Below are 26,471 nucleotides of genomic sequence, written 5' to 3' on the forward strand. Positions count from 1 at the left end.
ATGTTTAAGCTGCTGGAGTTAGCAGGCCCTGCTTCTGGACTTGAGCTAGTTCAGCTTTACTTTTTATTTTACCTTATTCACCCTATGGTAGACAATGCCATATTTACATACCAACACAAGAAAGGCTGCAGGGGAAGTTAGTGTGGAATTCCCAAATTCCTGTTTGATTAATTTGGTTATATTTCCCTGAGGAGATGAAACAGAGGATGATTTCAAATACATGTTTTCAATAAAGATTTCTGCTATTAGCCCATTCAGTCACTCATTGAAACCAATCATATTCTAAGTGCTAACATATAAAATGTATTAGTAACAACATGAAATATATATAGCACCAAAAATTCATCCAAACAAATGAATAATCTCAGAAAAGCTCAACTTTTCACTTAGCAAGAAATACCTCCTGCTGTTAGAGCAAAAGCATCTTCAGGGACACATGATTTGTCTGCAGTACAATACCCAGAATCTTTTGTCAACTGCGAACACGGCAAAGATCAAATAAGACAGAGGCTTAGTGCATGATGTTTGTTCGTGTATTTGTCAAGTCCATTTTCATCTGATCCCTTATACTACTGCTTGAAAGTGCAAACATTTTAAAAGCCCCTGGGCTAAAGCTTAGAAAAGCAATTACATTGAACAAGTCGCAAAATGTGATTTTAGTGTAATGCATTAGGAGTTGGGAACACACAACTTCCATTAAGAATAGAAGTAATATATTCAGTCTTCAATTAATAAATATCCTACGACATGCAGCAAGAGCTGTGACAAACATTATTATACAGTATGTCAGTACTGTGTTTAATTAATTTTTTTAAAAGTGAACATGCTAGATATTAACTAGCTTTGACTTTTGATATGACTATTGTTTGTGAGTGCAGAAACTAAAATCCAGCCTTTGTTACTGATAATAAACTAGAAAAAAAAAAAAAACCAAAACCACTAAAATAAACTTGTCCATTTTGCAATGTTTCTGTCCTAAAAAGTATGGAAAATAAGTAACTTTTGTAGCACTTTGTTGAATTTAACAGATTTTGAATGTTTTGTAATAAAGACAAGGGAATCAGAAGCTAAAAATCAAGGAGTCCTCACAGAAACTACTGACTATATTCTTCTTTTAGCTATGGGCTGAATGATAAAGACTGATTGCTCCGTACTAATAAGCATGACGGAAGTAGCCCCATACTTTCGGTAAGGGAAAGACTGAACTGGAGTAGTGACAGAAGGGTTCTCATCCTCCAAACCGTTACCAGTGATGGTAAACGAGACATTATTCAACGCAGAGGAAAAGAAAGCAAGCGACATTCATCTGTCCCAGGCAGAACGTTAACAGAGGCCACACCATTTCAGAATCCAAGGTTATGGTAGCAGGTGGCACACCGAGAAAGAGCACTTGGTGTGTATATACTTACATGCTGAACTCTGAAACTCTGAATTTTGATTTTGAAAGGGAATCTGAGATGTCTGATGCTACAGGTAGCAATTTCGAATTCCTAGTTTTAGCTAGTCCTTTGCCAAGTAAGTTCTAGGTCTACTGACTTCAGTATGAGTCATTCTGGGCAGTTATCAGAGTCAAACACTGCAAAGGAACTAGCCCAAATTTAAATAAAACTTTAACAGAACTCTTCACAGGACACCCACCTGGCTACCTAGTAGTTCAGGAGCATAAGAAAAACAAGCAAAACAAACCAACAAAAAACCCAAACACCAGAAACAAACAAGCAAAAACCCCAGAAAAATATTAACGAACATCTTAAAATCTGCTTTTATACATCCATGGACAAAGAAAGACAACGCTCTTCATCCAAAATCCATCAACGATCTTCTCTGAATATCTCGAATCATTTCCTAAAGCTTTCCGAGATGAGAGGCAAGTTAGCCCTCACCCAAATCCCCGAACCATCTGGCCCATCCTACTTAATGGAGGGGGTAAGAGCACCCATCATTTTCAAACCAGTCCAGGATCAGAGCTTTTATCCAGGAACCAAACAGGCCTTACTGCTCACCTCATCCTCAGCCTGCAAGGGCTCAGCTCTAGAGATCCTAATCACCACCGAAGTGCGTAGCCAACTACCCCGAGGCAGGACTAAATAGGGAAGTTTTCCACCTCTTTGTGTGTGGAACTGCACACTTGCCTTTACACAGCAAAATTGCAAGAGTCAGGGGATTAGAAAGCAAAATAACAAGAGGAAGGCTTTCTCCTAAGGCCCACTCGATGAAGACATTCCTTTCCGAGGGAGGAATCCCACGGTTCTGGAAAATTCTCCCAGTTCTTCTCACTGCAGTACTGAGGCTGCTCCAAGCCTCTGTGGGTTCTGTAATCCCAGAGCGAGAACAATAAGGTCATCCTTAACTTTACCCACTGCCAAAATCCGTTCTGGAAAGAGAACTTCCACCTATGGAATTATCCCGGGACAGATCATGGGGAGGGATTTTGCGAGTCAGACAAACTCTTTACCGTAATCGACAGCGTATCTACATCGTTTCTGGCACTGAACGCCCTACAGCTACCCAGTACAGCAAAGCATGTTCTTAGCCGTGTTTGGCATTAGTCAAATCTTATTACTCTGACAGAGATTTGAGGTGTCAATTAAAGTTAAGTACTCAGCGATCAATTTAAATTGCAGTTAATTTCTCTTCAGCTGCTATGGTAAATCTCTGACAGATTAATGAGTTACAGTTAATGGTGGAGCATGGAGTCTCTTGCAATTTTTTTTTTCACTCGTTAATTGAACTGCCGTACAGCACGGATATATGCATATCCTTGCTGCAGTTCAGACCTGTAATAATGCAAAGATGTAATAAAAAATAAAGAGTCCCCTTATTTGCGATAATAAATCATGCCAGTGAAAAGATCACCAATGTTTATTGGTATGAGAAGCAAAAGGATGAGCCGCTTCAGTCCAGCCTAAATTTATTGATCATTAGGGATGTTCTTGTCCTTAGATTTAAAATGTTTTCTCCCTCTAGTATGTACCCTTCAATATGTTTATGGACGGCAATCAAGTCATCAATCAAGTCATAATACAAGTCCTTTGTATTACCGGTTTAAAGAAGACAAACTTTCCCTGTCTGCTCTCAGAGAGCTGGCTATCCTGTCCAGTCCCAGATCAGCCTTTCCTGCACCCTCTTCTATACGTTTTTTCTCTGAACATGCATGACTACAGATGAGGCCTCACCAGAAATAGCCTCAGTAATCATGGAATTCCAACTATTAAGCATGAGGAAATACAGGGGAATCCACCAGATGGCACAAACTATATTTAGATTTCTCAAACATCAGTGTGAATTTCAAGCGTCTTCTCCGACTCTGCTTTTGCAATGACATGGGTAACCTGCATGGAAAGTGACTTACCGCTTTGAGGGGCTTACTTAAATTTAAATATTTGAGTTTCTATACTCGGGGAATTTCATCATTATTAGCTGAATAGCTTTTTGTCCAGTCTGAAGTTTTCGGATATGTAAAGGAAAACCAAGGAAACTCCATCAATTTACCCAAAGTAATTAGGTTACCTAAAGTGCAGCCGTAGTGCTTAGGGCCAGTGAACAAATTTAAAACGGAGAGATGTTATTACCGCAAAGTACTAATGTGCCACAGGGCGTCTTGTCTAATTATACTAATCAAGGCAGCAATAAAAAGCATGTCAAGTTGCATGTTTTTCAGAGACCGATAGCAACTTTAGAAAATCTCACCAGTAAAAATTAAAACTATTAATGTGTTCTGTAACAGAATAGCTTTTCACGTACAGCAGTGAGAACGAGAAAGCAAACCTGAGAGAGAAGACAACTATGACAACCTGGACCCATCAAGTCCCCACACGGTACTTTGTATTAGTATAACAAAGCCCAAAATCACCCTTTACTTCTTGTGAAATTTTCTCTGATGGTTTTCCAAGGTAAAAAAATAATAATAATTCTAGCTCTGGTAAACCAGGGAAGCATATGTTACAAGGGCAAAACTCATCTGCGAAGCCGCAAAATAAAGAAATTAACATTATGTTTTCACTGCAGTTCCACAGCAGTAACAAGTTTAGCACTACATTGGATTGTGCAGTACTCACGCGGTTCAGAAAATAACTCTTTTCTGGTTAGTTTTCCACTTTATCTTCCAGTTGTGGAGGTAGTCTTAAGTCTAACATTTTTTTCCCCACAGTATTACATCAAAATTAAAATATTAAAGGTAAAATTGCAAAGGGCTTTTAAGTAGCCTGTTGCAGCATCCTATTTAACGAATTACATCAAGATTAAGAAGTCAAAGTATATTGAAGACAAAATACATAAGGCAACCATAATATTTCGTAGAACAAAGGCTAAACATGTTTTACATGTACCCAATAAAAAAAAAAAAAAAGGAAAAGGAAGTGACATATACTTTACAGCATTCCTTTTTAGGTTGGTGTAGAGAGGATGTGCTGAAATATAAAATTACTAATACCATTTCATTAGCAACAGAACACCTGACAACCCTTTGGTTTTTTTGGGGGGGAAGGGAATAGACGGAGAAGAATGATAACACACACAACTGTATGACCAAATAAGTCTCATTCCCTATGGGGTGATAAACAAATTCAATAAAACAAATAGCCCACTATAGTTACAAAATTATACTTCCTTTGAAGTGCCTCTTCAAGACTTCAGTTACTTTTTTAGGCCAGGATTCCCGTGGGTCTTATTCTTCCTGAGACATATTCCTCTCCCTTGTAACATCTGCTTAACCCATCTGCATCAGCCCCTGTTCCCCCCACGATTTGAGCAGTTCTCTCTAGTTCTGCCTGAGTTTTACTCCAGGTCTCCCTGCTCATTTTCATTCCTCACTTCAGCCATTGTGTGAGCAGCTCTTTACAGTTCGTCTGTGATATCTTCTCAGGAACAGAGGATGACATCCAGCTTTCAGTACAACAAAGAGCAATGGTTGTCAGATTAAAAAAAAAAAAAATCTTCACAAGAATAATACTTCTCAGAGTGCCTTTAAATTTAGTTAGCGGTGTTCTTGGAAAGTCCGCAAGAATTCCATGTTAAAATTTTACAGTGAGCTAGAACAATCATGCAAGACTCATTTGGCTACATTGTGCAACTCTAGATTTCACTTAGATGGATATATTAGGCAAAATTATGATAGTATTTGGAACTGCAACATGGAGAGTTCTGGAAGTGTATTCATTTACGCATGAAAATTTGGTGATTTTGTTCAAATGACAGCATTCAAAAGTTATAAGAGCAGATGATACGTAATGTTTAAATGAAGGACGTATTTTGTAAATTTACTTTTATATATATGTCTCTTGGATCTAGAAGGATTCCACATACAGTGCATCTTAAAAATGCGTTAGAGAAAGCAGTGAGAGTTACGCAATTGATATCTTGAGGATTTGTGCAAAAGTTTCCATAAAGCAGTCTAGCTATATTCTGTATGCTACGGGAATATAGTTCTATCTGTATCAATATAATGAAGAAGGAATCAACGTATTCTGTAAGTATAGTAGATCATAGAATCATAGAATCAGTGAGGTTGGAAGGGACCTTTAAGATCATCAAGTCCAACCATTAAATTAGATTTCACCGTGTGCTGGAAATTGCTAATTAAAACGTTAGTACTGGAGTCCATAATGGCCTCAGCCTCAGCACAGATAGCGAAGAGCAACTACCCAGTCTCCCAGTTTCTATTTTATTGAGCCCTATGAAGCAGATGAACATTATCCCGACCTTCTAAGAAGGTTCACCCCGTGGCCCAGGGTTTCGAAGGGCAATGGAGGAAGCGCAGACCCATCGAGCGATCTCATTCCGCAGCACCATCGTCCAGCAGCTGCTCAGATGATGGCAGCCTTCAGGTTATAGAAGCGGCTGTAGGAGTCACCACAACTCAAATGATGATTTCTCTCTCTCCCCTCAAGGAACCTCCCCAACACCGAGTTATCTGAGTTAGGAGACACCCCTCCGGGCAAGTAGCACGTGAGAACAGTAATCCTCTCATAGGAAAACAAATCAATTTTGGCAGTTTAATTCTGGTCTCTGTGTTTGCATCAAACGACCCGACTTAATTAAAGCAGTTACACCTTACGCTCACAAGTATAAACTGAGACAACGAATACTTGATCCTCACACAACAGCAGTCAAATGTATCTCTTTCAATAGAGTACGCATTTTTTTTTAGTGAATAATGAGAGCAGATTTAAGTCAGAGCTTTCAGGGGAGAGAAAAACGAAAATGAAAAATTTAACTAGGGTTTTTTTCATCTCAAAAGCTGGAAACAATTTAAACCAATAAACTTTTGGCAAATTGACATAAAGAATAGCTTAATATAACCTAGAATGGACTCGTCCGTTTGTCTTCCCCCGTTTCCCACTGTGCTTTCTGCTGTGCATTCTTCGCTTTTATACATAAGAGAAGTCCCTTACTGTGTAAGTAATCCCATTCATAAACTTATCGTATTCTGCAGAGAAAAGTAAAATAAATAGAGATAATTCAGGTTATACAAATTAAAAGGTCAGATTTGGCTTTGGCTTAAGTGCAGATGGAGTCCGGCAAGTCCCACAGCCTGCTTCTTCCCAGCCTTTGGGTTTGATACAGGAATTTAGAAGGGGAACTGGTAGAACATGGTATTTGGGATATCATGCAAAGAAATACGGGTATTTCAGGGGGTATTATGCCCTCTTGCGGCATGGAAGACACCAAAAGCTCAGTCACAGGGTTTTGGCTTACTTTAGGGAAAAATAAAGCAAGTTGTTCCTACAGCCGTAAAGTGCAAACTCCTGGCTCTGGTTTCACCACTCCATGGTGCTACTTATGAAAAATAACAACAGCTTCTCATAAGAGCTTTTTATGGCTCTTGAGGTTTCCACTAGCCATGATGAAAAAGAAGAGAGGTTTCTTGCAGTCCTTTTCTGAAAAGGGGGTTAACAAATTAATTAACAATGTTTTTTTTAAAAAGCAATCGATTAGCAAAACCTGTGCTATTTCCACCTGGCATTTAATGTTATACGCTTCCATTTGGCCAGAGAGCCTTTTTCATATCTGGTGATAACAATAATCTGAATTATTTGCATTCTCCAGGTGTAGTTTTCTATTTACTGGCTTTGCCTTGAAAATCTGTAAGGTTATATGAACATAAAATCCTCCACTGTGGCTTTCTCTATATCATATGCAGTATTTTCTGATTATCAAGCAACAAATGCTTGGGAAGCATGTTTTTTAGCATATTTGGCTACCCTTATTCAAGCTGAGTAATTAAAGTGACCAAAACAACAGGATGCTGAAGGTTTATAAACTATTTCTCATGAGCAAGTGTTGCATATCGAGGTTCCTGCTGTCCTTTGTCTCTGTTGGCATGATTCTCACAGCTGTATGGCCACATGTTCCAAGTTTCGTAAGACCAAATATTGATAGGACACCGGAATTTTAACAGTACCCACAATTTCTACACCAGTGGGGTTTTAACTAGTTATTCTAACCACTAATAACTTCTGCTCGCAGTTGTTGGCCAAATTGTATTGCTCAGCCATGAACACTTCATTGCCTGTTCCGACTCAGAAAGTTTTCATTTTAAAATTAGTTTTCATTGTCTTTTTTAACACTAAACAAGTGATGTTTGCTGCTCTTACATTCAGAAGCTCTGAGAACCAGCTCCCATTTCCCTTCTGTCCCTAACGTGTCTTTGTTTCTATTTTGTGTTTATATTCTTTTATTAATGATTAATGCAGTAGTGGAAATAATAAGGAAAATCATATTCTGACCAGTAAAAGTATAGTCCCTATGTCCTTATGCTCAGTGTCTCAATTCTCTCAGTTCTTGATATAATGAGATGCTAACAGTCACTTTTATTTAAAAACAAATGTTTTCATCTTTCAGAGTGATTAAGTTTTAAGAAAGTGTGCAGCCATAAATACAACATTGTCTCTGACAGAGAGTATACACAACTCCAAAATGATTTCCAGAAGTTTGAAGTACTCCACTCGTCTTTTCTATAAAAGGACCCTTGATTAAGACAGGAGTGTCGGTAGGAATTAAGGTGACTCCACTTGCCCCTGAGCTAATTTATCGTAAGGACTTATATGGTCTCCACCGTATTTGAACAGGGGAGAAACGTGTCCTCCTCAGCCGTCTGTATGGCGAGTTACTGCTCACACAACAGGGAGCTGAGGCACACAAAGGCTAAGTGGTGGGTCTAAAACACGTAAGGATTAGAGAGAGAAAAAATAAATGAATTTAACTTCCCTTCCGGTGGGACAGATCCTCACTGCCTTGGAGAGGGAAGTGGGGATGGCCCCACCAGGAGTTGGGCAGAAGGAGGTAACTTCATAAAACTCTTTTTAAGCTTCTCTCATTTTGATTTCAAGGCAAAGCTGCTGCAGGGGCGGAGTTCTATGGAGTTATATGACCTGTACATGGAGGTTGGATTTCCTTAGCTTGGGATTTTTTTCAATTACCCTGAAATGCATCTTTATTCTTATCCATTGTGTCCCCACTAATACAAATAGGTATCACGCTGGCATTCAGCTAAGTAATTCTTTTGTCATCCACAGATGGACAGGGGATTACAAGGCTAAGAAATGAAATAAAAGCTAAATCCCTATGCTTGATAAAGCTTTGCTTGTTTTCTCTCGTGCAGGATTACCGAGTGAACATCTTTCTCCGTCAGAATTGGAATGATCCACGCCTCGCGTACAGTGAATACCCAGATGACTCTTTAGACTTAGATCCATCCATGCTGGATTCAATTTGGAAGCCTGACTTGTTCTTCGCTAATGAAAAAGGTGCCAACTTTCATGAAGTTACGACAGATAATAAGCTGCTGCGAATTTTCAAAAATGGAAATGTACTTTATTCCATCAGGTGAGTGTCTAATCAAATGATTTTTTTTTTTTTTCATATAGAAGCTCAAAAGTGTACCTAAGAATTGCTAAGGGATATCTTCAGTTCCTAGTCATCCAGAACTATCACTGAAGTTGCTGTGAGCTTTGAATACAGAACTTTATCATCCTTACTGTTCATTGCTAATACTAAAATAGAAAACAATCCCTCATTAGGAACGCACATAGTAAAAATAATAAGAAAAGTATCTTTCCCATTTTAAGGTACAGATACTGAGCCTCGAGGAGTGAGGACACTTGCACAGAACAATTAATCCTGGAGTATTATAATCTGAGCCAGTTTACTTATGTGTTTCACGTGCTGTAGCCTCCAGCGTCATGACAACCCAATGTTATCCCTTTTTCACCTCTGTGGATATTGCAGTTGCACTTCAACATGGAAACATGGCCTGTTTGAGGAAGCTTGGCATTTAAAGAATAGTTCATGTAGTGCTGGAGATGGAGAGAAAAGTGGAAAGTAAACTTTGGAAATGTTTTAAGCAGCTGTAAGCGGCAATCATAAGTACTGACAAAAACTAGTTATCCTACTTCTGTTCTGTCCTCCCCACTCTCCTTTTATTATTAGGCATTTTACCACTACTTTCAAAACCCCGATCTAATGAGAAACACATTGGATGTAAGTATACTAATGCCCCATTAGACATGATATAGGTTTGGTATTAATAGTGTGACCTACTCGTGAAAACTGTTACACTTTTCAAAATAAATATACCTCACGTCCCCTTGGTGTTTTGCTTTGCTTGCTTTAACGACACTGCATTAATGGGTAAGTGGACTTTTGGAAGAGACATCAGCAACCTGCAGAACAGTTTGCGTAGTAAGAGAAAAAGAAAATGTATCTTCGGGAAGGGAATCTCCTTCCTCCCTCCTTCCAGCGCAAGTGGGCAGCATCTTGTCAAGCTTACGCAGGGAGAAAGGGCTCGGTTAAAATTCCTACGAGCACTTCATATCCAAAAGGAGGTTAGTGGGCCAGTCTGGGAACATCATCATCCTTCAGTGTCACAGCATGCATTCTGTCATTAGAAACTGATGGAAAGCAAGTAAAAAAGGATTCCTTCTTTGGACCCAAGTAGAAAGTAGAGGTAAGTCGATTCTCTCCAGACTGAGTCACCCTGGGAGGCACTGGCAGTTCTTCCACTCTAATCATCAAACAACTCCTCCTCCTTGCCCCACTCCCTCCAGACCCGCACACCACAGAGTGTAGACACCACCACTCAACTGAAGCGAGTTTGGATTGCAACTTCAACAGAATGCAGACTGAGTTCACGGTCACATGAAATGGTGGGGAAAAAACCCACATATCAGAAAATTTATAACTTTAAATGAGCAAGCAATGTGCCCTTGTTGCCAAAAAGGCCAATGGCATCCTGGGCTGCATAGGGAAGAGTGTGGCCAGTAGGTCAAGGGAGGTCATTCTCCCCCTCTATTCTGCACTGGTGAGGCCACAACTGGAATACTGTGTCCAGTTTTGGGCTCCCCAGTTCAAGAGGGACAGGGAACTGCTGGAGCGAGTCCAACAAAGGGCAACTAAGATGATGAAGGGGTTGGAGCACCTCCCTTATGAGGAAAGGCTGAGAGAGCTGGGACTCTTTAGCCTGGAGAAGAGAAGGCTGAGGGGAGACCTTATTATGGCGTATAAGTATCTAAAGGGTGGGCTGAAGGAGGATGGAGCCAGGCTCTTGTCAATGGTTCCCAGTGACAGGACGAGGGGCAATGGGCACAAGTTGGAACATAGGAAGTTCCGTTCAAATACACGGAAATACTTCTTTACGGTGAGGGTGACAGAGCACTGGCACAGGCTGCCCAGGGAGGGGGTGGAGTCCCCTTCTCTGGAGGTTTTCAAGACCTGCCTGGATGCAGTCCTGAGTGATGTGCTCTGGGCAATCCTGCTTTGGCAGGGGAGTTGGACTAGATGATCTCTAGAGGTCCCTTCCAACTCTGAAGTCTATAAAATTCTAAATTCTAAATTCTAAATAAAAATTATAAAAGTAAACATAGACTGTGATGAAAGCAGATGCCAGATAGCTCCTGTGTTTCTTATGGAGCCAGAAAGTTTACGTTGCCATGGTGTAATTAAGAACTATTACAATTTCTGAAAAAATTAAAATCCTATAATTGGCATCTAGTTGTTATGTGAATGTGGCTCGGTCAAGCTTCTGGTGAGAGGAGATATGATAATTGCTAATGAGCTGATATTAAAAGAAGAAAAAAAAAAAAAAAAGATTTCTAAATTTGCTTTTTCTTTTCGTTCCCTGGTGTCTCCTCCTTCTCTAATTGTATTGGAACAATTCAGGCAAGAAAATAACGAGAAGGTTCCAGTTCCTGATTCAATAAATACTTAATATTAAATACTAAAATATTTACTGCAGCACAAAGTCCAGGTGCCTCTTCTCTGAAATGGCTTGCCGTGTTACTAGCCCACTGGTCACATTTTGCTTTTGGAACCATTTTTAATAGCACGGGAATAAGGCCTGGGTCTGACTTCACTCCTCGGACTCTCCCCCTGCAGCTCTGTCGCTGGCAGGCTAAACAGAAGCTCCAGCAAAGAACCAAGAAACTTTGGAGAGGAAAAAAGTAGAGCAAAACAAATATACAGCCACGCTTGCCACCTACTGCCCACTTCCCTTTAGCCCCAGTGCCAAAGGGAGGGGAACAGGTTTGAGAGAGGAGGATTAGAGCACTGTCATTCCGGAAGAGTCTTACGCGTGAGCAATCGCACCCAAGCGCCTCAGGTTTTGGGGGCAACGTTCTATCAACTGAACTAATAAATAAATATGCAGCAAAATTTTCATACAAGTCATTTTCTAGGAAGAAGAAAGGCGCAGTCATGACCCTGAATGGTAAATGGATACCTAAACATGGCCAGGGAGAGAAAACACGCGTCTTTAACTCATATTCTTCTTTCTCATTCCTCTGAGAAATATCAGTCTAAAGATAAGATATTGTATTGTTATGGAACATAAAAATACCTCTTTTGCCTTTAGGTTGCAAAGTGTTTCACAGGAAGTATCAGGACTAATGCGAAACACAGCTGCAGTTCGAAATTACAGGCATATTTCAGTCTACCATCAATATCATAAAACATTCTCTTAAACCTTTGTGTTGACAATTCAAGCACCTCATTTTAGGACAATAACACAAAAATTACTTTGCCACCATGATTTACAGCTGACATCTGTTACAGAATTCTTGCAAATCTGGGTGAATTTTATGTCAAGGATTTAAAATACTGCAACATTACAATAATTCTGCTGTAGCACAAAAAAAAAAAAGGTATACTGCTGTTGCATTCTTTTAGACTTCTCATAAAGTCAGGCAACCCTACTGAAAAATTTGTTTCTCAAAGTCTGCAGCAATCTTTTTCCACATTATCACACTGGACTGAGCAAGTGAAATGGGTTCAGCTAATATACCTCCCTTTTGAGAGGTTTCTAAAGAAAAAATATATTTTCTTCTATTTCTAATGACTTCCAGTGCTTTCGTGCATTCTTCCTGTGCAGTTCTATGGTATTTTTGTGGTATATTTTTAATTTTTTTTTTTTTGTGTTCTTTCAGATTGACTTTAATACTGTCCTGTCCGATGGATCTCAAAAATTTTCCAATGGATGTGCAAACATGTATAATGCAGCTGGAAAGCTGTAAGTTTGAGTGATGTATTATCCTATAAATACTTTTGTGGGGATTACAGCAGCTATGCAGGAGGTAGAAAGACTCCTTGCAGTGGTACAAGAACAAATTTTCAAATAAGAATCCTCTATTTTAACAAAAGAATCTGTGAAACACACGTTTTTCAAAGGAAGAGATTCTTTCATCCTTACTTGTGCTGAAACTCAACAGTTTTCTGTAAATCTAAAGTTACAACTTTACAACGCAGTGCCAGTTTACCTTTGCATAAAATTTATAAATATGGGGATTCACCATTAAGTCTTCTTTGTGTTCACACATAGAGGGGGACAGTAAAGGGAGCATAAAGGAAACGTGAGAATAACTTAAGGAAGTGATTTTTGTGACTATTCTGAAATTGGTAATAACTCGGTGTCCTTAAAAGCTGGAAACAAGATGATATACACTGAGTCCCTCCTCTTCAGATTCCTGCCCGAGCTCTTCAGCGTGCCTACAAGTTATAGCTCCATCTCTGTAGTTTTTACCTAATCATCCTAGAAGGGATTAGGGAAAGGGTTTACTACAAGGGAGAACGGTAGAAGACTGCACAGAATCTATATGTATATGTATATCTGTATATGCCCGTGTACCTGCATAGGGTACGTTGTTTGCATGGCCCTCACCACCTCAACTGGGATCAGTGGAACACCCCTCAGATAATCTTGAGAAAGGCTGTAGAGCCCCTCTGTTACAAGGGGGAAGAAGTCCACACAAGGTATCATCTAGCTAGGGATAAAATGTGGGTATGATCCGGTCATCAGCCATAACACTGGAAAAATTCCTAGCCTCTTCGGAAGGCGCTGGACCTGAAGGAATTTGGAGTTGCCCGGAGAGCTCGACGTTGAAAACACCCAGCAAAACACAGAAGGAAAAAAAGACCTGATAGCTTTCTAGTGCAGAGAAGGTCTGGTGGTTTGACCAAACCTGGTGTGACACTAGAATTTCAATGGAGAAAGTGAAATTACGACCCTATGTTTTTTAAATAATCTCTTCATAAAGCCCTATTTGCATTATACACAAATATCCCGAGGAGAGCAGAGAAGGCAAAGCCAGCTTAGGCGAGACAGGCTTTGCAGATTTATCTTTCCGTTAAGGGCAATACTTTTTATGTGAAATAAAATTAGCATTTGTTAACTCAACCCATCATATGTTGTACTTATCTCCTTTGATATCTTGCTTAGAACATAAAAGCAGTTGGAAAGCGCACAGCAGTGATGCTCTTACTAGGCGCGCACACACACAAAGACAAACCCAAAGGTTCTGTCTGATGCTATGAGCTGAGCTCACACAGGGGATGTGCGGAGGGAGACACAGATATGCATTAAACACTCATTTTCCTTGTGATATGAAGTATTTGGGAATCGCATTTTCACCTTAAAATGAAAGGGCTTTGGAAGAGATTCCTAGCAGAAAAATCCTCCTAATAATGTGCAGAACAAAAATAAAGCAAAGCAAAGCATTCCTTGAAAGATTCCAGCAATGCGGAGTTTGTGAAAGTTACTGACAGGGGAAAAACAGATAACTAACGAGCACCCATCGTAGTGTCAGATCCAGATTTACAGGTTTAGGATCAATAAGTAAAATACTTGCAAAACATAATTTTCAGCACATAGAATGAACGTGCAGGATTATTTGGAATATATTATAGATCAGAAACATAACATACATAATTTGATTAAAGTTTTGTGTTTTTTTTCTTCTTTTACTGGAACAAAATAGCATGTGAGAGAAGGGGGAAGTAATTCTCTGTCAGTCAGTATGCGAGAACTGGTTGTTGTGTGGGTAATGGTATGCTTTTACACACAATTGCAGGGTGAGTATGAAAGCCAGATCTATCTTTCATTACAAGGGACAGATGGTAATATTACAAATGAGGGCTATGGCTGAACCTGACAGCAGAAATTTTCCCGACTAAAATTGACAGTTATTTGCTGCAAGTGTCAAGGAATTCAGGGCAATATTGTATATTCAGCACTTAAGCAAAACTCCGCGGTCAACCCAAGCGGATAATCCTACTAATAACCTATGTCACCTTTATAATTAATGTGACTAAATAAAGGGTTGATGTGAGGCAGCTGTACCAGAGCGCATACAGATGGCAGGTATGTTCGCTATATACAATTATGCTTCAAACAGAAAGTATCATAGAGTTTGACTGAACAAACAAAAGGTATAATTTAAAAAAAAAAGAAAAATGTTCTTCAAAAGTTAGGAAATTGTTCCTTTAACAACTTCAAACTCAGCTGCATTTTTCCTCTCTTTCAGCCCTTGTGAGGACAGGTCATACAGCAACTGAGCACTCTGGAACAAACGGGCATCTGTTTTGCTTTACACAAACCCCGTCAGAGCTCACAGTTCCCACAAATGGCACCATAGGGAACCAACACTTATCAGTTGAACAGCACTGTAGATGTTCTGCTGTATTTTGCAGCGGGACATTTTTCACGGAAGCTTTGTTTTCAGTCGTTCAGTTGAGGGAGAGTAAATTCCCTTCTGCACCTCCACGTAGCAGAGAGGGGCAACGTTCACAAAAGAAGAGCTGAACAAAACACAAATAAGTGCTTCAAAATCTTCTAGTTACAGAGAAAGATCAAATCTGATTTCATAAGGAAGTTGCAAGCAAAAAAGCTTTACCCATATCGCCTTATCTAGCTCTGTTTTACCTGTAACTCCAGATGTTGAAAAATAGAGACTATGGGCAAAGTTTCTGGCCCGAGGCAGAAAGTTTTGCAGCGTGTGGGAGCTCCAGCCAGACCTACGTGTCTGACAGCAGAAGAACTAGTTGGGTTTGCAAGAACAAGGCAGCAGTTCCCTGAAACTGGGAGAAATTGCTCTGGGATATCTCCAAAAAAGAGCGGCAGAGTGAGAGAATTACCAAACTCCCGCACCTTCAAGAGCAGGAAGCCACCTGCCCAAACCCCGTTCCTCTATACAGGATGGTACAGGAAGGGAAATAGACACCTTGGAGGAGTTACAAAAGATATCTACATGCTGGACAGGAGAGTAACTAGGTTAAAAAAAAAAAAAATATTTTATATGAGTCTGAATTCAACGATTTCTAAAACTTAGGAAAAGGTGAGCAGAAACATTCAAATTCCAGAGTCTTTGGCTAAGAACGGGCATCCCGTTCTCTTTAAAATTATAGACTAAAAAAAGAGGATGGGTGTAGTTAGCATTTTCCCAGGCTTCATATCAAATCTCCTGAGGTAAGAACGGACATAGCCCCGAGAGCCTGAATCCACCCAAGCGTCCCTAATTTCTCGGCCACGGTGCCGTTCATTCCTGTGGCTGTCTGGCTCACATTTTTGGGTGCACAGTGAGACAGCCGAAACAGGAGGACCAAAGAACTGACCCTGGTGGTTAACGCACCGTCTGGGGAAGTGGAATTCGGGGGGTTTCAAAACTGAGAAGACAGTCCTCTCACGTCCTGAGTAAATGATCTGTGTTACAAAAAGGAAGGAGCAAACCAGCAGCAGCCATTCTTCCAGATGTTCCTCTTGCAAGTGATCATCATTCCTGTTTTTTCCACTGAGTGCCAAGTTGGGTAGGACATCGCGCAATTATGAATTTATGAGGCCCATTTATCTCACAGTATCTGATGTTGCAAGCCTTGCTCCTGCATGTGTCACTAAGAAAATTAGAGTGTTTCTACCAAACCAATCATCGTTTTCTCACTCATCTTACCACCAGGTCGCAAAGAAGGGCTGATAGTTACTTATAAAGGGCAGATTGTAGCTCTTACCTCTGCTATAAAATAATAATTTGGTTAGTACTAGATGTTTTCCCTCAATATTGATACTGTTGCTCCAGCATAGAAAGCTCTAAGAGGAAAATTCACATATAGATTTTCTTCCCAAATTGTACTTTTATTTTCAGCCATCTCATATAATGTTTTTTCCAAGGTCAGCCTAAGCAGCTGGATCTGCCTCTGGTTAAAGTACTTCACTTTTATCATGAAGTGTCTGAATTTAAGTGGAAATGTTTTCTATTTTTGAAAGATTTATTTTACCAAATGATTTCTCAGCAACTAGAATGAGCAGCTTTTGTGCCTTAGAAAGGAAGCAAATGAAAATGCACATATGAAATAATCCCTTCTACATTTCTATTCCTTACACCGGGGCAGCCTATAGGCATGTGAGATAATTTTAGTTTTATTCTGCTTGAATAAGATACAAAGAAATGTCAGCTAGATACATATTTATTTCTGTGGCCTGTCTCCCGGGAAAGAAATGCTTTTCTTTCATGTGCGAGAGCTTGTTGTCTCTCTCTTTTTTAACTTGCACTTTTATCTCACAGCAGTCCTTTATTCAGCTATCACAATTATAACTTTATGTGACATTCAATATTTCTGAATTTTCAAAGAGTAACTCAATTACGAAAGAAGAAGTATATTATTAAAAGCAACCTATGTAAGGGAGAAAGCACCTGCTCACCTCATAATTTTATTTTGATGCATATTGAATCATAGAATCATAGAACTGTCTAGGTTGGAAGAGACCCTTGGGATCATCGAGTCCAACCATCTACCCTACTCTACAAAGTTCTCCCCTACACCATATCCCCCAACACCACATCTAAACGTCTCTTAAACACATCCAGGGATGGTGACTCCACCACCTCCCTGGGCAGTCTATTCCAATGCCCCACCACTCTTTCTGTGAAAAATTCTTTCCTAATGTTCAGTCTAAACCTACCCTGGTGGAGCTTGAAGCCATTCCCTCTTGTTCTGTCATTAATTACCTGCGAGAAGAGACCAGCACCAACCTCTCCACAGTGTCCTTTCAAATAGTTGTAGAAAGTGATGAGGTCTCCCCTCAGCCTCCTCCTCCTCAAACTAAACAGTCCCAGCTCCTTCAGCCGCTCTTCATAGGATTTGCCTGCGAGGCCCTTCACCAGCTTCATTGCCCTCCTCTGCACTCCCTCCAGCACCTCCATGTCTCTCTTGTATTGAGGCGCCCAAAACTGGACACAGTACTCGAGGTGTGACCTCACCAGTGCTGAGTACAGGGGCACAATCACCTCCCTACTTCTGCTGGCCACGCTATTTCAAATACAAGCCAGGATGCCATTGGCTTTCTTGGCCACCTGGGCACACTGCCGGCTCGTATTCAGCCGCTTGTCAATGAGAACCCCCAGGTCTCTTTCTGCCAGGCAGCTCTTTTTGCCGGCCTCTCTTAATAAATTAAAGAATGGCCTTTTCTTCCCCTTTTGATTTACGGAGGCATTTTAGTCTTTATAAACAATCATCCTCCTGTCTCTTGGATTTTCATAGAAAATTCACTCTGTGCTACATGATGCTGTTACCTGAGTGGTACCATTTCTTCCCTCCCGGTCTCCACAGCGGCGACTGGGCCGTTGGGGCGGTCTGTGAGCGAGCTGCGGCAGTACCGGCTACTGCACTACAGAAAGTGATGTGCGCATTATTCCCTTCCCACAGCAGCGCAAAGACACCGTAAACGAGATAATAGAACTGGAGTGTGTTCCTCACTGGCCAGGGAACCTCGGGTGTCTGCCTGAGCGACGGTAACTATGGACACACTCGGTCAATGCCTGCCTGTGCCGGAACCCATCCCTCTTCTCTCCTTTCCATTTCAGTAGCACAAAAATGCGACTTATATATTCAGCATTTAAGCAAAACTCCACAGTCAACCCAAGCGGATAGTCCTACTAATAACCTATGTCACCTTTATAATTAAAGCGACCAAATAAAGGGTTAATATGAGGTAGTTGTACCCGAGAACACACAGAGCTGTCAACAACCCATCCTGTGGTTTCTACTCTGCAGGCGGGTGACTCAGCCCACTCTGCGTATCTGAAGTGAGACCTGACACACACCTATAAAGAATCGGACATCTGTAGTCTTTGGGTCCTGACCAACGCGGGACGAAAGGGCCGTAGTAACTGTGCAACTGCTGCTGAACCCACAGAAACAAAAGTGACGGCTGAAAACCTATAGGCTTCAGCAAGGAATATTAGGTTTGAGGGATGCAGTAGAGGGCCAGGCCCCAAATGTTATTCTCCTCTGAAACCCAGGCTAAGAAGGATGAAGCTGTAACTCCCAAGGGAGAGATTCCATCAGAATGACTTAGAGGCCACTGGAAGGGGCAGAGCCTTTGCAAAGCGGCTCAGAAGTACATGGAAGAAAATCCTGCTTTCCTGGAGCTGCAGCATGAATTTAGCCTTGAAATGCATCATAGCTGATTTCTGAAGCTAATATTTTCAGTACGTAATGTATATTAGAAGAATTTATTCTAACCTCAAGCCAAAACCGCATTCGTTAGCTCTCTCAGAACTTTCCCCTGCGATGTTTCTTGGAATTTAGGGCACAATTCAAACCTCTGCCATGTTCTATAGAGCAGCAACGTGCAGGCAGCCCGCCCCGGAGGCACGCTGGTGGGATACCCAATGGAAGAGTAGTGGCATAACTCTAGTCAACATGACTGTAGTCCTTGCCTCAGCTGAATACCTAAAGAACTGCTCGGTTTGCTGACAAATCCAGTGTTATTCTTGGACCATACCTTACTAAATATTGAAGAAATGAGAATGGAATTTAGATGAATCATTGGGATTAGAAGAACTATACAATAAATTCTGCAGTCGAACCAAACTCTCTTATACAAAAATGCTAGATATTCAGCTCAATTGTTTCATGCCATTCATCTCTTTGTTTGTTGAACAAGAGGAAGAGAGTCAGGCTTTAATATGCCTGTTGGTATTGTAAGATGACCCAAGGGAAGGATGGTCTTCCTGGAATAAAACAGAATGAGCAGAAAATTTACAAGATATATCAGTATTCAGCTGGGTCACAAGATTGCTCAAAAATTTTATACTTCATGGCTTGGAATGGTACTCTAAGGGTGGTTAAAAGGAAAGAACTTTAGGAAAGGAAAGAACTTCTATGATTCTATGATTCTAACTTAGCAAATAAGACTGTGTCAGCAGAAATAAAAAAAGGGGTATCTCGGACTATCTGAGACAATTGTGGTTCAAAGGTGTGGAGTCTCTGAAGGTGCAGGGGAATTGCTTGCCCTGGATAACAAACCTTGTTTTTCTGTAATGTCCTCGGACAGCCTGAAGAAGAGATGTTAACACTTTCATAGAATCATAGAATTAGTGAGGTTGGAAGGGACCTTTAAGATCATCAAGTCCAACCGTTAACCTACCCTGATAAAAACACCACCACTTCTAAACCATGTCCCTAAGCACCTCATCTACCCTTTTCTTAAACACCTCCAGGGATGGTAAATCCACCACCTCTCTGGGCAGCCTATTCCAATGTTTAATAACCCTTTCAGTGAAAAAATGCTTCCTAATATCCAATCTAAACCTGCCCTGACATAACTTGAACCCGTTTCCTCCTGTCCTATCACTTGTCACCAGGGAGAAGAGGTCAGCTCCCATCTCTCCAAAACCTCCTTTCAGGTAGTTGTAGAGGGTGATAAGGTCTCCCCTCAGCCTCCTCTTCTCCAGGCTAACCAACCCCAGATCCCTCAGTCGTTCCTCATACGGTTTGTCCTCCAGACCCTTCACCAGCTTTGTAGCCCTTCTCTGGGCTACAAGACACTTCAATAATTCTTCAAGACAAACGTGTTGGATATCTACTGTCTTGCCTATGAGATTATGGGCTTTTAATGCCTACAGCCCATATTGAATTAGCTAAAATCAAATCTTCATACTCTTAGCATGCATGTATACAACCGTTGTAAACAGCTTGGTTCCAGGAAGTTCTAGAGAGTCATGTGGACTGATGTGGGTTGAATGGGCCCAACTAAGGTGGGGGTTGTCCCTAGACTTTCCAAACTGGATGAATGAAAGTGTTATGTTTATTATTAAGATTAATAATAGTTTTAAAAAACCTCACCCATACAATCTACTTTTTTTCTTTCAGGGACCTCACATGGGTGTTGATAACAACTTGTCAACATCATTTTTGAACAGATAAGACTTTCTGGGAAAGATGACCAAGACCAAAGAAAACATTCGGTTTTCTCATTTCCAGACACTATAGTTGCCCTTGCTGCTTTGAAATATTTCAGCAGGATCACATTCTTTTTCCCTGTAATTTTTCCTGAAACCTATAGTTGAACATGCCGAAAATTTTCACTTTAACTAGACAATTTTCAGTGCTGTCTATAGGCTACAGTCAGTATGTCTGTCTTGTCTACCTTCTGCCAAAGAGTTCTGTATAGAGTAGATCAACTAAACAGACTATCACTCATTTCATTTTATTTGATGTCCAGACATTCAAAACCCTGCATCAACTGCATCAACTGTTCCAGGCACAAGTCCTGACAACCGCTCCTCATCCAATGCCTTATCTTTTCCACTTCCTCCCTCTGTAAGTGTGACCACACCAAAAAAAACTTCTGCAGGCCAAATCCACCTTCCCCAATTGTTTCATGCCCTCCATACCACCAGGTATTTCTAAATTCTACTTACTTCCCATCTCAGGTGCAGGTCTCAGTCTGCCAATACATGCTTGGCTCACTAATTACCTGGAATGACCTTGGGCTCCTAAAAATGAGTTGTCTCTTTGAAGAGAGCTGTTTGCTGAGAGGCTATGGTGCCATGCATGCACACGGTTTTTGAGTTTTCCTGAGAAATACTCCCTCTGGCAACCTTCTCCTCTGGGATAATAGCCTTGTCGTATAATTACCAACAATTTATCGTCTGCTTTTGCATCACAGATGTGCAAGACCTCAGACTTTGGGTTAATAGAGGCAGCATTAATGCAACTTAATCAGTTCTGTAACTTCTGAACACCGCTGTTCAGCGTAATAACATGTTTTTTCTGTCCTTTCTTTCCAGTTCTATGATGACACCACTTAGATTTTGTGTGATTAGTAATATCTTGATAGCATTAAGTAAGAGCAAACACCTGGACAGTAGCCAGACAACAACAAATACATTACAAACTGCCCTCTACTTCAGCCACAGCAGCTGGTTTGCGTCCCATAACACATGAAACTTGGCATCTTTACTTCCTTTCTCAACCTTCCTACATTTACACCCTGGAAACCCAAGCCCCAGCACACTGTATTTCAGTGACAGAAGTCCTTACTAGTCCATCTGATTCATTTTAGTTTGGCCTGATCCAAACTAAACCACTATATAGCTGATAGTCTCCATTTCTTTCAGCTACTTCGGTAGTATAAAAGGGTCCCTTTTTCCACCATCAATGAAAAAGTGAGTTGCGCCCTCGTGTACTTACTAGGCCAGTGACTGCCTGCTCTTTTATCAACACTAAAATGTAGCCATTAGGACTTTCCTCCATAATGCCGTATTTCCCAATCACCAGTAATAAAAATATCTGGCAGCAATTTATAATAGTCGCCAAACCCACCGCATAGTCAAAAAAAAAAAAGTATTCTTTTCTAGTGAGAGACTGAATATCATGATGGGCTGCCGCAAACGCAAATAAGGAAGAGATATTTATGTTCTGCTCACAAAGCAGCAGCAAGAGAGATAATAGAGTAAGAGTGAACAGCAACGTAGCAAAATTTTACCCTGAAGGAAAGATGTGCTCAGAAATAGATTCCCAGGGTTTTTTTTTCCAGGCACATAGACTGGGATTCCCTTCAGGCACGCACACCACGTTTCCTGTGGAAAGCAGAATGCAATGAAAGCAAGACACAGAAAGCAGTCATCTTACGCTCAAGTTTTCTCCCAAGTCAGTTTGCCTACTACAGAATAAGCTCCTAACATCTATGAGTAGAGTTAATAAACATTTAAAGGCTGGACATGGCCTTGGGCAACCTCGTCAAGTGGGAGGTGTCCCAGTCTATGGCAGGGGGGTTGGAACTGAATGATCTTCAAGGTCCTTTCCAACCTAAACCGTTCTATGGTTCTATGATTCTATGTGTAATTGATGGAAACATTCTTCTGGTTTAGCTTTGAGTCATCTCTTTCTATACTCTTGGAGTTCATTAGGAGCCCACTGAAATTATTTCCCTAGACAAAATACAGCGCCCTCCTGATAGAAAGGTTAGAGGCATAGGAAATGTGATTAAGTATTGTCTTTGCTATTTTTGCAACTCTAAAAAAATGTAAACAAACCGCAAAACTCATCACCGCATTAACATTTGGCACGGGGTCCTGTGGCATCGCAAACGTAAGGAGGAGAGTCTAGAAACAGGTATCATGGGGCTGACAGGGCTTCTAGAGGTGAGAATCTGAACCTGAAAAACTGCAAGGGATGCGATTCCTCATTCTAGGACGTTGCTGTGAGTTGGTTCCTCTATTTCCTTAAACTCCATGTCCTAGATTGTGCCAACTCTCCTGCCAGCTAGCGTCTGTGGATTCAGTAGTTATGGACCTAACATCACAATAAAGACACCAGTGTCTTCCTTGCCCATTAAAATCCCTAAAGAGAAACGTCTCGTTCTTTGTAACTACTACATATTTCAGTGCAGTTATCACACGGTGCAGAACATATGTTTAACAGTATAACACCCGCAGAGCAAGTTTGAACTGGTAAGCGCGCATCAGAGTGAAGGCTTCGCATATCAAGCCCGCAGTTTGCCAAGAAGGTGATCTGATCATATAACCGTTCTCTACCGCTTCATTTGCACGGTGCTAACTGTGCCATGGGATACAGCTGCTCAGGTATTTTATCACATTGGCCATTTGGAAAATACACACCTGTCCTTGTTAACAGTGCTCAGTAAAGAAAATTTAGAGACAATTTCCTTAATTCAATGGGCACATTTGATTGGGCCATGTATTTCACATTTAATAAAGAACCATAAATTTAATAGAGATTTTATTCAACTTGATTCAATTTAACATACCTAGTGGAAATATGATATATATTATACTATTTCAAATTTATTTGGTATAACACAAACTCACATCTCCATTAAGATCCTCTGTATTTTACGACATATTTATTTTATAACTATGATCTTGATTTACATAGTTAAAAAACATGAAGTTACGGTCTTGAATGCTAAAGCTGTATTTAGGTATTTAAAACATAGACATGATAAAAATTAATTACTACATCAGCATTTTGCATACACTGCTATTATTTTTAATACAGTGCATGATAGAAGAATTAGTGGGCAAGGTAGATAATCAAAATTAAAAGCATGCATTAGAGATGAATGAACCTGATTTAGTGAAATACATTTTGACACAGCAGTTGTTTCTTGTCATTTCAATGAGTTTTACTCAGGGGATATCACTTCTGGCCATAATCTACATGCTTCAAATGATAATCTGCTTTACACACAACTGCTTTTTCTCTGAATTCGTGCAAAGTTTGATAAGAGCTATACTTCTGATTTTTCACAGTTTATGGCATTTAATAGTGAATTTTAAGAACATGTTCATGGAATGCCATGCATTCAATAAGACAGAAAAACAATTGTTTCCTTGAACAGTTAGTATATGCTTGTAATGACTTGAGTAATGTCTGATCTTAATTAAATACATATTTAAAAGGGTATGGTCTCAGTTTTAGCATATTCATCCAACCCCAGCAAAATACCGAAGTAAACCAACAGCCAGCCTGAGCGGCTGTGAATACCTTGTGCGAGGTACTCCCCCAAATAAACATCGAGCATCTAGAAGCAAGGAGAGGTGTTGAAAACAGTTTTAAATTTATAAACCCCAATTCTTAGCTTATAAGTGCATTCAACGCAGACGGATCGGAAAGGATGAAGTGTGTCTCAGATTTGAGGTCAGCATATCAGGGCTTTAGGACTGAACAGCAATTATAGATGTATTTAGAGAGTAATGAGGTCACCAAATATAACGGGAAAGATTTATGCCCACACACCAAAGAGGTTATTTCCTTCATCGGCACTCAAAATTTCAGTATTTGCGGGCAGACATATACTCTTAGAAAGTTCTGAACAATATATTTTGAACAGCAATTTGTTACTGAAAGGTTAAAAGATATTTCCAGTTATCACCGGGTTATCCTCAGCAGCTCGTTAACATTGGACTAAAGCAGAAAGGGAATATTGCAAAGAAGCAAAATAGATGAATGAAAGCAATGTATTATTTAGATATAAAAATTACACATTTTGCCTTCTGGTTTAAGCTATAATATGTGGCTCAAGTGTACCCTTTTTGTTCAAACTATTACAACAATAGAAGCTATCTAGTTTTAGATTTCAATCTTAAAATCTCACTTTGTCCAAATATATCACGTTCTGAAAAAGTCTTAATGAAACCTGAATGAGAATAAGAAGCCCTTTTTTTTTTTTTTCAGTTGTCTTAACCAGATTAAATTTATTTAGAAAAACTTTAAAATAAAAAGCCAGGCATATATTGGAAAGTTAACATATCACATATTTAGAGGAAGTAGAGCTATTTTCCCCAATGATCTCCCATACAAATATTCAGCTGAGAGGGAAAAATAGAAGGAAGTACTTGCCCTTTACAAAGTCTGGCCCTCTATTAGTACCTCTACTACAGCTTTTGCTGTTTTATTTAATCTTATTCGCGCATGCATGAAGCACGGGTAAGTGCAGGAATCTGAATATTAAAACCGAATGCCCTTTAATATCATAATACATCACAGTCGGCTCATATGAGAAGATTACAATCAAATTGCTTTCCCTTGTTCTGTACCAGCTTCAGAGAACAGTTTTTTCTCAATTCAACTAATACCTCTCTCCTGCAGACTTTTTCATTCATTTTTCTCTTTGAAGAATTTGCACCTAACAATACGAACTGCCATAAATCCACAAACATAGCTTTAACGCTCCCCCATTTCATCCCAAATGAAAGGAGAAAGAGATCTGAGCGCGAAGGGCCAATTTTATCCCTCGTGGGCTGGGGAGGGTAAGATTTTCCCAAGCCCCCAGAGAATTGGGCATTTAGCCCATTTTGATGTTTTTGCTAATTCCATTAATAAAACTACTTGACTATTAAGATTACACAAAGGATGCATATGACTGGCTTTTTTGTTTTTTCTTAGTTCAGTACATTATAGAATGGCAGATAACACTTTGCGATTAACAGATACAAGCAGACCCCCTGTATTGTCTCCTTTTCATGACATTTAATTAAGTTTGGTATGCCCCTGCTTTTCAAAGTTTGCAGCTGACAGAGTTTATTTGCATTTCTTGTTTGCTTTTTTTTTTTTTTCAGTTGGATACACAATGAATGATCTCATTTTTGAATGGCAAGAGAAGGGAGCAGTTCAAGTAGCAGAAGGTCTGACTCTGCCACAGTTTCTGCTGAAAGAAGAAAAGGATTTATGTTACTGCACCAAGCACTACAATACAGGTAGGAAAGCATATCGGTGATTAAAACTGGAAGGACATTGAACATTTATTGTTATTTATGAGAGATTTTTGTTTTTTTTTTTTTAAATATTCTCACTGAACTCACAAGAAGATTAAAACGTACAGGTGTGTTGTGCAGGATAATGTGCTGGGGGCCTACAGGAGAGCGGGGGAGGGACCCTTGACCAGGGAGGGGAGCAACAGGATGAGGGGGAACAGTTTTAAAATGAAAGAGGGGAGATTCAGATGAGATATTAGGAAGAATTTTTTTACTCTGAAGGCGGTGAGCCCCTGGCGCAGGTTGCCCCGAGAAGCTGTGGCTGCCCCATCCCTGGAGGGGTTCAAGGCCGGGTTGGACGGGGCTGGGAGCAACCTGGGCTGGGGGGAGGTGGCCCTGCCCAGGGCAGGGGGTGGAACTGGGTGATCTTCAAGGTCCCTTCCAACTCCAACTATTCTATGTTCTATGATAATGCAGTCTTAAATAACCAACACAACAAAACGAAACGACCTGAAGGCCAACCAAACATCTATTTCAGTAAACTTAAGAAATAATAGTTGAAATAATTCTGACACAGTTCAGTCAGGAGTTTTATTTTCACAGTGGTGCCATGACCACACCTACACTGTGGGATCTGAAGCACTGCTGAAATCCAAAGGTCCGTGTGCAAAAAGCCCAATGTATGATAGCGTGAATTTATGGGTA

General features: G+C 40.3%; 1 protein-coding gene across 1 annotated transcript in view; it reads left to right on the top strand.

Moving 5' to 3' along the window:
* GLRA3 (glycine receptor alpha 3) overlaps positions 1–26,471 on the top strand; it is a gene marked incomplete at both ends in the record, with an annotated part of 92,922 nt that overhangs the window by 45,207 nt on the left and 21,244 nt on the right. The window contains 3 exons of the mRNA XM_082482493.1: positions 8,603–8,826; positions 12,420–12,502; positions 25,632–25,769. Coding sequence (XP_082338619.1) covers positions 8,603–8,826; positions 12,420–12,502; positions 25,632–25,769 — 445 coding nt within the window. The remainder of the gene's footprint in view (positions 1–8,602; positions 8,827–12,419; positions 12,503–25,631; positions 25,770–26,471) is intronic.

The sequence above is a fragment of the Vanellus vanellus genome (genome assembly GCF_965231255.1).
Source record: "Vanellus vanellus genome assembly, chromosome: 4".
Lineage (NCBI taxonomy): Eukaryota > Metazoa > Chordata > Aves > Charadriiformes > Charadriidae > Vanellus > Vanellus vanellus.